We start from the raw sequence: 15,055 nt of genomic DNA, 5'->3' as shown, positions 1-15,055 counted from the left end.
CCAATGTGGGGCTCGATCCCAGGACCCTGAGATCATGACCTGAGCTGTAGACAGAGGCTTAAACCACTGAGCCACCCAGGCCCCCCGCAGGTTCACATTCTTTACTACCATGTACCTGTTTTGGTCCTTGACAATAGGAAAAAAATGTCTTCAATCTTGCTTATCCTATCTCCCTACTTACACTTGAGCTTAAGCAATAATCATGCAGTGACTTTATTGTCATTTACTATCATGCAGGTTATTGCTCTCAGTTATTTACAATGAATTACCTTATTTAATCCTTATAGTGACCCTGTGAAGCAGATACTGTCATTATCTGCATTCTGTAGAGAAGGCACTGGGAATTAAAGAAAACTTTGCTGAAGTACTGGGAAAAAACTAGAATTAAGATTAAAACTAAGCAGCCTAACTCTAGACTTCACAATGTTGAACACAGTATCTTACGCCTTCCCAAGGTATTTTATGTTTCTCAACCCCAATGTCATCATCCATTTATAAAATGGGGAAAAGAATAGTATCTGTATCATAGGATTGTTGGTTGGGTTAAAGAAGGCTGTAAATGTGAAACTTACTAACGGTATTTGTCATATTGTAAGCCCTTAATAGAAATAGCCTATGATCATACTGGTATATTCTACTCTAATCCAAATGTCTTTTTTTTTTCCTTTTTATTCCAGTGATCTTGTTTTCTTTTACTCGTTTATACTTAGACCCACAAACTATAGCCTACCTCCCCATTTTATTTTGTGCATAAAAAAATTCCCTTGCATCGTTTTCCTTAAAATACAAGAAAGTTAGAAGGAAGTATAAAGACAGAATATCTGGCATCTAATATGCAATACCATTATGTTTAGTAAATGAGTGATTCAGTGGAGAATGTATTTGTTTACTTTATTGGTTGGAGTTGGGTATGCATTTGTGTGAGTGTGTGTTTTGAATTCAAAAAAAAAAAAAAGTCTTATTGTCTTTAAAGCGTAGTATTTGGGGGAAGACTATTAATAAATCATTTGTAGTATATTAATTAAATCCTAACATTTAACCCATGAGAGTAATCCATATCGTCCTGTAAAACACCAAATTCAGTGAATTTCTATAACATTTTAAAGCAAATAATTTTAGAATATATTTATATTTTGCTTTTTTATTTAAACCATGGGAATCTTCACCTCTTTTTTTTCCCTTCAGGTTTCTAGAGATTTGCCTGAGAAACAAAGAGAAATTGAGGCACACATAAAAGACCTTGGACAGATAGATGAGCAGTTAAATCACCTGCTTCTGTGGCTGTCTCCTATTCGGAATCAGTTGGAAATTTACAATCAACCAAATCAAACAGGACCATTTGACATTAAGGTATGGACTCTTTGCTTTAAATATTATTTTCTAAAAAATGGCAGTCACTCAACTAAGTTTCTCATGCATTAACATAATCACCATTGTTGTTATAATGTTAATAATAATAATAGTAAATTGACTAGCATTTATTGTTTTCTCTTACAGCACTTACTAGCAATAATGTATTCATTAAACTCTTTTTTAAAAATATTTATTTATTTATTTATTTATTTATTTGACAAAGAGAGAGAGAGAGAGATCACAAGTAGGCAGAGAGGCAGGCAGAGAGAGAGAGAGGAAGGGAAGCAGGCTCCCTGCTGAGCAGAGAGCCCGAAGTGGGACTCGATCCCAGGATCCTGAGATCATGACGTGAGCCGGAGGCAGTGGCTTAACCCACTGAGCCACCCAGGTGCCCCCTATTCATTAAACACTTATAACTGGAATGCCTTCAACATCTTTGCTACTATGACCCGTTTGCCATCCCTACTTTAATTGCACTCAATATATGTTTGTAGACTCCTTATCTAAAAATAAAGTTGTTTAGGACATTAGGTGCCTACCAAATACAGTATAGGCTCTTTAGTAAATATTAGAAAACCCTCTCAGGCTGTCTGCAGTTTACCTTTGTATCCTTTTTTTCTGCCAGCAACCTCCCTTTATATTCTAGCCACAACAAATTATGTTATGTTTAAATGTATGTGGTTTCATGTCATGTTTGTGTCTTTGATCTCTCTTCCTTAAATTACTTCTTCCTCCTTTGTTGGCATGATGAACTTTTCTATATCCTTCAAAACTCAATTCAATGTCTTTACTTCTTTAAAAGTTTTTTTGATACCCCAAGTAGAATAGAAAGCCCTCTTAGATTTCTTATAAACCTCTGTGTCCATTTTCTGTTAACCTTTGTACACTGACTTACACATAAATTTTGCAGACCTGAATACATCATGACACTCTTCTTCGGATACAGAGGGCTTCTTCTTACTTACCTGCCTCATTCCCCTCCTTTCTGAACACCCCATCTTAGGGCCCAGTGTCTGATGGATACCTGTATTTTTTAATCAAAGTATAAAGGTGGTAATGAGACACCCAGAGTGGTAATGAGGTGCCACAGGTAAACCTACTGCTCTAGACCAACATGCCAGTTGGACCCCACCATCTCCTCCTTTTAGTGTCCCTGTGGACATTGACTGTCCCTATCTTCTCTCTCTTCCCAGGAGCATATTCCAAAGACTTATCCCAACTTGATTCCCTGCTTTGCATCTCCTATGAGCCAACAACATTAAACAGCTAATCACATAAAGCAATAAAATTGAAATCTCAACCTCTTGATTAATGTAAGCATGGGCAATTTCAGACTAAATAAGTAACATCTTAAGTAAAGTTTTACTTTTAGTTTACTGACCCTGATTTTTCATTTTGCTTGCTTTCCAAGGTTAACACAGCCTCGTGCTTTTTATCTCCATGTAGGTGCTGTTTTGCTGGGAGATAAGGCAAGGATAAAATAAAGTGTGAGGTTATTCTAGAGAATGTGTAGTCACAGGAACAAGACTGGTTGAGTGCAAAGCCATGTCATCATTCAGGGAAGCCACCAGTCCTGGAAAGCCTTCACTGTTTTTACCTTGCTAGCACAGTGCCCTCAGTGGTACTTGGGGTACAGTCTCCAGTGCAACTGCATCTCCTTGATGCTCATTTTTCAGTGGTCAGTCATCTCAACAAAGACATAGTTATTCACTCCAACAAACAGTAACCTCAGCCATATTCTCTTGGTTCTAGCATAATCTTAAGTATTTCTTGATTTAGTATTATAAAGAGGAAGGCAATAATCTCTTTGTTCCAAGTCAGAAGGAGCTTTCTGTAACTCACAGGCAAAAGCACATTCCTTTACTTTTAAATATAATCTTTAGTTAAAATGAGCTGCTTCATTCAAGTAATAAAAAATATATTCAATATTAGCTATCTCTGTACATGGAATATATTTAATAGGAAGGATAACAAAATCCTTTGATGCGAAGGGATGTTATTGACTGAACCCAAGTGACTTTAGTCCCAGTCTCAACCTCCCCACCCACACATAATTGTTCCCAAATATGGAAAACTTGTGTTGGCCATTTGTTTGCCCATAGCCCATACATCCATGCCAAATAAGTCCCTGCAGTTTAGAGTGAAAGCGCCTCTCAGCTGTGTTAATCACTTTCCTTTATCAAAGCTACAAGTCCACACTCTCACTGCTGTGTGTACTTTTGGAGAGTCATGATATTTGCCTCCTGCAGCTTGGTCTAAATCACTAAGGGGAGAAGCAGCTGTTTTTTCCCTGGCAGTAAAATTCCTTGGCTTCAGTCCTCTGCGCATATTCTGAGTTTCTCATATCTGGAGTGTAGATTTCAAAAATATTCCCTTAGCCTTTTCCTTCTTCCCTGTGGCTATATCCAAGGCAATAAAGATCATAAAATCATATATATGGTGACTTGAGACTTTCTCCCTATAATTCTCAGACCCCTAGCTTGTAATCAGGAAATAGCAACCTGTGTGATTAATACTAACTTAACAATTTCTTTATCCCTCTTTGTCTAGCTTCTATCTAAATTCACTGCCTAATAAATGATTTATTAAGATTGCTCAGAGTTCTTTTACTATAAGATATGTGATTTTAGTCTGTACAGCCTGGTATAGCTCTCTATTTAAAGAGATTAAACTTCTTTTTTCAGTCAAAGAGAGATGGAAAAATGGACTTTAAACTACTGAAAACCAAAAATAGTTTTTAAATACTTTTGTGGACATGACCATTTTTTAACACCGAGAAAGAAACTCCTTTCTAAAATCTTAGGAATGAGTGAGTGCAAAGAAAGTAGATGCACAAGGAGCCTCCAATTCCTAAATGTAAAAAAATTGTCTTTGCCTGTCCATGGGCGCCATGGCTACCTCTGAAGCAAAAGAGCCTAAGGCCTTGACATCCAGGTCATTTGTTTTCTCTAGTCAAACTCAGAGCACCTGTTAGAAAAATATGTAATACCCTCTGTGAGCCTCAGTTTTGCCTGCTTGGCACTTCATGCTTATTGATGAAATGCAGCTAGCTGTGTAATGAAACCCAAATAAAAAAAGCCTTAAGGGCTCTGTTCTAATACATTGTTTATGCTGGAGTGAAAATTGACTGCACATTGCTTGGCTTATGCAATTTACTCCCAAAATATTCCTATTCAGGAAATCCTGCAAATAGCAATACTCATCTTGAAAAATCACCTCACCGAACCCTTAGCAAACTGAGAAACATAATCAATGAGATTGTGATGTAGAAGGTGAAAATTAGGCATCATCACAGACCTTTCCCTTCAGTCAGCCCGCTAGAAGGCATGCCTTTGAATTTAGATTTTCAAAGATACTCTCAATTTAGACATAAAATATGTTGATTTCAGATTTTAGAAATGATAATTGAATGCAAAGAACAAGGGACCAGTTAGAATATGTTTTTAATCTTTAATGAATGCTGTCAATAATGAGCTGTAGGTATACTATTTATCTGACATAAAACCGCCTAACTACTGCTTTCAAAACTTTGTGTGAAAATATGAGGGGAGGCGGGACACGTAATGTTATGTTAAGTCTTACTGACTGAAATACCTTCATATTGAAGACGGGAAAGTTTTCTTTTTCCCTTCAAGAATGACTTTGCTTCTGTGATCTATAAATAACATGACATACTGTTCTGTTGGCTCTTCCCTTCCATGTAAGAAAATTAATTGCCCATAATCACGAGTCCACAAAGAAAACTTTGTGGACACAATTAGAGTAACTGAATGATAAAGTATTCGAGCATCCAGACCCTTCTGCATGTGTGTTCATGTTGCTGTGAGTGTTGTCAAAAAAAAAAAAAAAAAAAGCACTGGATAACTTAATAGGCAAGGAAGACTTTATTCAAGGGTATTGAAATAGGAGAGAGAGACTAAAGTCAACTCCACTGAATCAAAAGGCAGCAAATATTTTAATCACTGGGATGAGCTAGTGTTAAAGTACTGGGGGACACTAGTGGGGACATTGGTGACTGTGATTTGGCCTTGTGTGTTTGCTAATTGTCCCTTACTGAAGGGAGGTTACTATCCCCCTCCACCCCACACTGAGATGAAAAGCCAGTTAGCCTTCCTACTTCCACTACTTCTACTTCAATGCGGTGGCTCCCAGCTATTTGAGAAAAACATTCAGAGGTGGTAAAAGACTTATTTCTCAAAGAGGCAGATGAGGAATTTAAAATTGAAAATTTTCTCAAGTGAAGGCACGAAGAAAAAAGAGTTCAGGCCTATGATCAGGAAGAAACCCATCTAATCCTTCAGCCAACATTAAAGAGAATGCCAAGGCCATCTTCGTCACTGCCTTCTTTTGTCCAAGGGAAGCCAGTTTTCCCACTGAACAGCTTTGGAAAGGTACTCCAAGCCAGTTATTTCAGAAGCTTTCTGTTGTTCAAGGACTACTTGAACTGAAACTTGATAGCAGAGAATTTTGCAGCACAGTGTTAGCAATTAGGTATTTAATAAGGGGTATTTTCTATGGTAGTAAAAAGAAAAACAAAGATTAATGGTTGGAACCAACTATAAACCCAGTTTCCAAGTCCAGAGGGCAGCCAATGAAGAAGATTCCTGGAGGCTGGGCTGGAAACATCTTTAAATGGTGATGTGACAATGGCAGTGGCCATTTTATGACTGAATATTTGGGGTGACAGCACAGACATCAGAGAGTTTTTATAAGATTGTCCACGGTCATAGCTATTTCCTGTAGCAGAGCATAAAAGCTGTGGGACTCCCAGTGAACTTTCTGAGAAGCCCTTATAGGCAGTGCTCCAGGCATGCAGGTTGTCCATAGGTAATTCACTGTGCTGACGAGTCCTTTGAAGCCAGTATCAAGTGGTCCAGCTTCGGCTCTCTGAGTTTCTTTAGAGCCTGAGAGGAAAGTTCAACTATAGAACAATCTAGGATCTCTATAATGCTCTAAGTAGTTAGCTTTTAGTTCTCAGTGATGCCAGGTCGGGAGAAGAGGAGAAGAAAAATGGAAACACGAGTTTGGAAAGTTGTAGTCAGATATTGAAGGAAACTAAAGGAATTGAAAATTTGGTAAGGATGAACAAAATGTGTGAGACAGTCCAATTTGCAGGTCGGTAACAATATCACATAGTTTACAGGGAAATAGGAAAGAGCTCAAAGGCAAAGAACGAGACTAGAATCAAGGACTACTTGAACTGAAACTTGATAGCAGTGCTCCAGTGTTCCACTGAAACATAATTTGGGTTTTTCTACAGTCACCTCCCATGTGATCGAAGGTACTCCCAGTAAGATTATTATTGTTTACCAAATAAAGCTGGACTGTATTTATGGAAGTTCAGCAAGGATAGTAGCCAGCTATACAGGCTTTTCAAAGTCTGTGTTGCTGTAAATTTTTATGAAGAATCTCAGATTTGACTTTTAAAAGGTTCATGAGATTAGAAATCCATGCCAAGAACTTGCCATGAGATGTTACCTGCAATACCTATAGATTGGGGTGAATTTTTCTACTCTGACAGACCTCAAAATATCCTAAGGCTTCCTAGAACTGCCAGGAAGTGACCTTCCTTATTTACCTGTAAGACTGGACATCCCATAAGACAGGCTCATTTTCTGAAGAGAGGGCTTTGTAAACATTATCTCCAAAGAGTATACTCTGGCTCTTTAAAACTATCTGGTCATATCCAATTTTGTATATATCATTCTCAAATATGACATTCCAGTCAAATCTTTGGTTATATAATCAATTTTCTCAATTATGTCCTGTTACAAGAAAGACAGATTCTTATTGAATCTGTGCAAATAATCATATTGCCAGGAAAATAAAATTACTCTATAGGAGTTTATGAATTCTGGAGGCATGGAGAAAAAGATGAATATTTCATTTCTGTTTATAAAAGTATAATCTACTAAATTGATCCGAGATAGAGATGGCTTAAGAAAAAAGAAAAAAGGAGTTCCTTGTGTCAAGAAAACAGAACATTAAAGCATCAGCAGTATTCCAAACAAAAGCCTTAATCAAGTGATTCGTCATCAGTTCAATCACTTCTCTGTAATTGATTGTCGTTTTGCTTGATCTCCAGCTAGCAGTTTCATAAACCCATCAGATTCTCCACTGGAGTTCCAGAAATCCTGATTCGGTCAAAGATATTTAAGCAAAGCAGCAGATGATTGTGCCCTAGAGTACCTGATGTTGTCCTTTCCATGGGTCTCTGAGATAGCCCCTTATTGTTGAAGACAAGAATTCTGGCCCTGTAGCTGATTACAAGCACTTTCAGGGAGCTTCAGAGTAAAACAACTCTCTGTAAATGATAATAGGCTTCAAACAGCCATTGCTAAAAAAATAAATAAATAAATAAATAAATAAATAAATAATCTGGTGAGAATTCACTTAAAGGAATTCAGTCAGTCGTTTCTGTGGCATACAACATTTCTGGGTAATAACTAGAATTATCACTGATGACATTATACTATGGTCTGTTAGGCAAAGCAGAACCAAGTCGTATCATGGACAGCAAGGTCATTGACTAATTTCTAGTAACTTGATATAATTACTGAAATATTTATGTTAATAGCATGTGACCCATACAAATATAACTTCTTTTTTTATAATGCTTTTTATGCTGACTCAACATATCAAATAAGCCTAACTATTCTTCATATATCTTTTTTAGATATTAAGAGAGAACAAATGTGAGAGAACAAATCTGGAGATTTTTCATGTCAGTTTGAGATCAAGATTTCATTTTGGGTTTGATTTGTGGAAGGCAAAATATCAAAGGTTGTCAAAAATGTGAAGAAGTTCGAACCCTTGGTTAAATAGGATCATGGGTCACTGACACAGTGCTTGACTACCTATTTAACCAAAGTGACAGTGAAAGGTTTCAAAAATAAACCTAGGAGGTGACATGGTTATAAAAGGCTGGCTCTCCCGAAAGTGAGAAGATTCTTAAATAATCGAGGACATGATAAAATCCACATAAAACACAGGAAATTATTCTGATAAGACACAATCAATCTTGCTTACCTGAATTACTCAGAAGGTAAAGAAAAAGTTTTTACAACCTGTTATTAAGAACAAATCAATAATCCAAGAAAATTTTGTCATTTTAATGAAGAAAAAAAAATGAACTCTAGTTTTACATTAATATACTGTGGATACTAAAGCTCATTTGTAAAAAGCTTATAAATAAACCCATTCAATCATAGTAAGCTTTGATCATATGAAACAAAATTTCCTTTCCACGAACTTTCTACAACTTTCAATAACCACTCAGATTTTGTCCTACACTAAGGACAAAATTACTCTCTTCTTAGTTACAAAACCAATGCTATTACACACCTTTCATATGTTGCATACAGAGTTGTTTCTCTTTGACCTTAATGTTTCTAAAAGTTTCATTTATATATATTGATTGTACCTTTTTAACTATTAGTAACTTTTGTTTTATAGAAAAAACCAGGAAGCATATAAATGTGAACTGTCATATGCTAGCATTTTGTAGCAGACTAGCAATGATTATGAAAACAAGTTGAGGTTATATTTAATATGAAGTCTAAATGTTTTCATTCAGTATTTGTGTAGGAGACTGTTAAGCTTTTCTTTGGATTTAATAAGTAATCTTATGGAAGCTGTGGATGAAAATTTGGGTGAGTGACTAAAGCTGTAGCGCAAGGCAATCTGGGTGTCTCCAAAGCCCATCTAAGTCTATAAAAAACCAGTTTGTTTCCAGGTAGTCTTTTCAGCTTCAAGAGATTACTTTTGGGGTTCCTTAGTCTTTTGAGAGCCCCCTATGGGGCACGAAGCACAAAGCTCATAGTTGAATTGAAGGATGGTGTAGGCAGGAAGTGGTCTGGCAGAGGTGAACAGATGGGAGATAAGGTTTTGAAAGGCAATATATCAAAAAATTCAAGGCAGCTAAGGGAAAGTTCAAAGGTGACAAAAAGAAAGAATAGCAGAGGTTATGGGAAGGGAGAGGTCCTAGATGAACCAGTGTAGGGAGATCATAAGTTTCCCCAAAAGGCCATAGAAATTCCACATTATCTTTAGTAAAACCAAGTCAACAAGGAGGGAAACTGACAGCTCCACCCACAGCTATTCTCTTCAGAGAATCAGAACAGTGAGAACTTCCCATGGCAAAGGGAGGAACCAAAGTAACAACAAAGTAAGAATGCCAGAAAAAGAGTGCTTTAAATGCCAAAGAACTGAAGTTCAAGCAAATGAGATCTCTATGAGAATGTAATATGTTCTACACCCTTGGTAGCTTTCAAACAAAAAATCTTGGGCTCTAACCCAGCACCTAGAGTCAACTCAAACTCCTAAGAAAAAATATGTCCTTACTATGCTTCCAGAGACTATCAATCAGGAGCACTGGATTTTGAGTTAGATTCCTCACTGGATCTTCAGTCAGTAAGGGGTGTGTCATTTTGTTCACATAATTAGCTTTTTGGAAGTTAATGTTATCTAGTTCACTGTTAGGGAGATAATTTACATACAAGAAGTTTATTCACATTCAAATAGTTACTCCCTTAGATAGCTGTGTACTAGCTCAGAATTAGAAGAAGAGATCTAATTTAGTTGTTTTTTTTTTTTGTTTTTTTTTTTTTTAAGACATGATGTTGGGAAGGCTAGGAACCGAGAAGACACTAACTTTTTATATCTAATCCTCCTTTCTAGAAAAATAGTTTCAGTGTTTTCTATTAAGTACATTAATATTTCCATGGGATGTGTCCTGAAAAATAGTGAGTAAAAGTTTTTGGACAAAAAGGTAAAATATTCTCATTTCATACAACTGAAATGAGGTTTATTGGACATTAACCACCGCCGCCGCTCCAAATTTAGGTTGCTTCTGGGCAAGAGTATATGTAATTCCAGCTCCAATAAAATCTTGAAGATTGTTGGTTTGTGGATAAATCCATATTTTAAAGGAATTAGGCATAGAACTTTCTCTTGGAACACTGAAAATCATAATTTTATCTATTACTGTTTACCCCTCCTCTCAACTCCAAAAACCATTGCTTGGTTAAGGTAGCATAATAATGGGAAGAGAAACAAAAGAGCCATGTTTAGATCCCAGCTGTGACACTTAACTGGGTTTATGACACTGTTTAATTTGCCTTTCTTATCCTTACTTGCCTCTTGATTAATAATGAAAAATTGGGCCAATTTCTCTGGCACTTGATAGATTAAGGTACAACTATGGTGGGAATACATTTTCCTAAAATAATAGGAAAAGATGGTGAATGGGACCTTTTCTAGTGCAGCTGGAATTTTGACAAGAACCTCTAAGAAGAAAAATTAGGCTTGCAAAATACAGCACCCTTTCAAAAGAAAGTTGTAAGCTGCTACCAGAAAACCAATCCAAAAAAAGACTGTGGATAGTCATGAGATTTTCATTTTCTTTTATCCAACCAAATTGCCCATGTAAGGAAAAGATTATAAACTTGAGAAGTTTCTTGAATTGGGAATTCCTGGAACAGACTAAGATTTTGTTGGCTAAGAGGAAACTGGTATGTAGTTTTTTGTTTTTGTCTTTTTTTTCCTACTTACTTCATGAGGGAGAGGAGAAGAGTGTTTTTCTTTCTCCCCTGCCTAGGCAAGGAGGAAAGCTCCCCCAAATCCTCTATTACAGTGGTATGTATACCATTCTGCTTAGAAAACTCTCCAAATAGCTTAGAAAACTCAGTATCCTCCTGAACTTTCTAAACTTGACGTATGCTTTCTCCCATGACGTATTGTAAATATTGACATTCAAAAAGTGTTTCATTACTCTTTTGAATATATCCAGTAGACTTCAAATACCACAGCAATATAATATCTACCATCTTCTACTTGAAAAAGTACACAAACTCATCTTTAAGTTTCATAGCATTTTTCTTTCTTCTTTATATTTCCATTCTATTTCCCCAAAGAAATGTATTCTAATGTAATATATATTTATGCTATAAAGCCTTTTATTAACCACTTTATCATACTTCTCTATGACAAATATATCTATGTGTATTTAAATTCAATCTTTACAAACACTTTTTTTTTTTAAGATTTTTATTTATTTATTTGACAGAGATCACAAGTAGGCAGAGAGGCAGGCAGAGAGAGAGGAGGCGGAAGCAGGCTCCCCACTGAGCAGAGAGCCTGATGCGAGGCTCGATCCCAGAATCCTGAGATCATGACCTGAGCCGAAGGCAGAGGCTTTAACCCACTGAGCCATCCAGGTGCCCCTACAAACACTTTTCTATAAGTATAAAGCTTTAAGTATTTTAAAATATCCATTAGATTGAATTATATCTACAATTACCAATAATAAATATACTTAGTAATAATGAAATTACTTAAGTATATACAACTTCTGATAAGTAATTATTAAGCATAATCAATAGATTTTTATTGGAAATTAATCTATTAGTGAAATGGATAGGTAGGTGCTTGATGGTATCTTGATTAAAAGAGAATTTCAGTCATCAATGTTTTGAATCATATTTTTATTTTTCATAAATGTATATTGGGCACAGTACACCATTGGGATACATCAGAAGAGACATGCTTTTATTTTGTAGAGTTGGAAGACTATCATTAACCAAAAGATGGGAATAGTAATTGGTATGATGTTCGTGTACCACAGGAATAAAACCAGGAGACTCCCTTGTTGAAGCTAGAATTTGGAAACTGATTCCATGGACACAATCTATGCCCACATATCCCTAAGAAAGTCTTTGTGTACCTCCAGCAGCATATCCCAGTCTGAAGAATGTTAGTCTAAGAAATATGGGTATGCTACAAGAAGGAGAAAGGGGAAATTTAGTCCCTTGCTGGAGGCTTGTTAAGCTGCCAAAATACCACAGAGGTCATCCAGCATAGTGCATGCCTTTAATCATTGCATAGTTCCTTACTCCAGCAATATTTGTATCACAGTGTTGACTCACACTGAACTTATTAGTATCTAAAGTCACTGGTTCTTTTTCACATGTGCTGCTTCTAGTTGACCTTTTCTCCGTCCTGCTCTTGGGTCATCTACTTTTTTTTGGAATTAGATGCAAAGACATCAACCATTTCCCTGGCCCTGCTTATCTTACTTGCCCACTAAGGTGCCTGGAGCTTGGGTCCAGTACCTCCCATTTCTTGAACCAGTTCTGACAAATACAGTGAAAACACAAGAAGCACACTACCACTAGAGGTAGCTTCTATAACTGGCAGTATTGTTCTGTGTCTGGGTTTGGGTTCATCTCTGGTGATTTGAACTTCTATATTTTCATTGACACTGTCACCTGCTGCTAACAGCCTCCTCCACCTCAGTTGTGATTGCTCTGCCCTCCTAGTTTTCTCTCCTTGCACTCTGCCTCCCCACCCAGAAGGGAAACCTGTTTTGAACCCCAAACTATATGAAGCCTTAATAAACTTGTTAACCCATCAATCTGGTTTGATGGCAGAGATGGAGAGGTGGTGATCTTCAGGTCCTGATTCTATAATACAGTGTATTGCAATCTCTTCATTTCTTTTCAACTTCTGATTTCAGGTCTGCCTCCCATAACTTCATCTATGTTATAAACAATTTTCTTCTCAAATAGCCTGAATCCTAAGAGAGCCCTACAGCACATCACTAAAACCTTTCCTCTGTGCTTACATCAATTCAAGCTTCAATTTACTTTGACCAGTTGTTCAATTAGTTGCCAAATTCTAATTGCTTTATTTCCTACCCAGCTCATATTGTTCCATTTTGTCCACAAGCGTTAATTTGCAGACTTTATCAAATGTATCAGTGATATGCACATCAATATTTGCATATATCCCTGATCAACCCCTCTAGGCAGAGAAAGACATGAGGCTAAGCTAATGAAATTTCTGTTCAGCTAACAAACCATTTATTAACTACAATGTCCTACTACGTTAAGGTGACTTACTATGTCAAGCAAATTCTTAATTTGCTTAGAGGCAAGCAGATGTATGAATATACTGTTGGAGAGGAAACATTTTTCTCCACCCTTCAAGTTTCTTCTGGCTGGTCTAAGAATTAAATTGACATAAGACACATTAATGGGACAAAATCAAATTTAATTACATCCATACAGAGAATCCACATAAACATGAGAGATTCCAAAGATTTTCAGTCAAAACAAAATATATTTATCATTCTAACTAAGGAAAAGGAGTGAGGACCTGGGACTTCAAAGGGAAGAAAAGGAATTCACAGGAAGAATGGACATAGTAAATGATTGATAAATGTTTGCTGAGCCATCCAGAAACAATGGCACCTAGAGAGGATTTCAATCAAACAAGACTTGCTAGGTTCCTCCCTATCTATCATACCTAGTTATTGATGATGGTAGTTTCCTTTCTGGTAGTTTCCCCTCTACCTTTGGGGAGAGGTCAAAGGTTCTGCCTGAGGATTTTCTGTCTCAGTTGTTTTCAGCACAAAATGATCTGCATGCCAAAATGGCACATATTGGTGTGGCAATGAGTGCTCCCCTAAAATACCTCAGTTTACTAAACACAATCAGGGCAGAAACATTTGCAATGCAGTGTGGCAAGTATACTCACAAAATAGTGTGATAGCCCAAAAGAATGATACCCAAACCTGCCAAAATATTGTTTACAGCACAGCTACTAAAGTGTGGTCCAAAGACCAACAGTGTCACCTAGAAATTTGTTAGAAATGCAGATCCTTGAGCTTGTCCTTAAACCTCCTGAATCAGAGTAGATGGGAGTGAAGCTCAAGAACCTGTGTTATAACAAGCTCTCCAGAAGATAATTCTACTTTGTATAATTTGGGAGCTCTGATCTCAAGACAGCTTCCTGGAGAATATGGTGCCTGATCTGTATCTTTCCAAAATGGATAGGAACTGATCAAGTGAAATGTGTATGAGGGAAAGGAAAAGGATTCTAGGGAGAAGAAGCAATAGGAACAAAGATAGGGAAGTGATTAATGACACGAAGTGTGGGAAGAAAAACAAATTTAGTGATGTTGAAATACAGCCCAGTTTTGGTGAGGCTTCTATGCTGCTTCAGGGAGCTTAGTCATTATCTTTGAGAGAGGTGGGAATCATTAAAGAGAAGTAACTTGCAAGCCTTCAAATTTGAGGCATGTAGTACCCAAAAAGGGAGTCTGTTTAGGAGGCTATTGAGGTAGTTGAGAAATAACATGATCTTGGGTGAGGTCTTTGGTCATAGCGATAAAGAAAAAGATCATTTCGGGAACTATTTTCAAGTTGTTGCTGGTGACCTGTTGATGAGTTATGAAATCAATTTAATGAGTTACTTTAAATAGAATAAGATAGCATAGGGTACAGAGGAATATAATACAAATTATCACTTTGTATTTCCCATGGTATGGGTAAGCAGTGCTTTGGGAAATGTGTTTCCATTTAGATACCACTTTATTTTTATTTCTAATTTTAAGAGAATCTGCACATTCCTTTTATACACAACAAATTAGTAGTCTATCAATAAGGTCATACTGGGTTAATTACTACAAAGGAGAATAAATTCATCCTTCCATGACAAACTTGGAATGTGTAAATTATTTTATTTATTCATTGAAAAGATAGTGCCTTTCTGCAGTACAAAATGCAAAGCATAGAAGGGCATAAATACTCCCTTGCTTCTCCATCTTTTAGCCACCTCATTTCTCTTCCCACAGGCTAGTTAGGGGTATTAGTTTCTTTGATGACACTCTAAGGATAGGATGTGATGTGTGTGTTTTTGT

General features: G+C 36.7%; 1 protein-coding gene across 7 annotated transcripts in view; it reads left to right on the top strand.

Annotated features, from left to right (window-relative positions):
- DMD (dystrophin) overlaps positions 1–15,055 on the top strand; it is a 2,248,143-nt gene that overhangs the window by 1,505,577 nt on the left and 727,511 nt on the right. For all 7 annotated transcript variants that reach the window (XM_059157899.1, XM_059157902.1, XM_059157904.1 and 4 more), the window contains exon 48: positions 1,186–1,350. In XM_059157899.1, the coding sequence (XP_059013882.1) occupies positions 1,186–1,350 (165 nt within the window). The remainder of the gene's footprint in view (positions 1–1,185; positions 1,351–15,055) is intronic.

Source organism: Mustela lutreola, chromosome X (genome assembly GCF_030435805.1).
Source record: "Mustela lutreola isolate mMusLut2 chromosome X, mMusLut2.pri, whole genome shotgun sequence".
NCBI classification, from domain to species: Eukaryota; Metazoa; Chordata; class Mammalia; order Carnivora; family Mustelidae; genus Mustela; species Mustela lutreola.
The sequence above is the reverse complement of the archived record's forward strand: the minus strand, read 5'-3'. Positions and strand labels throughout refer to the sequence as shown.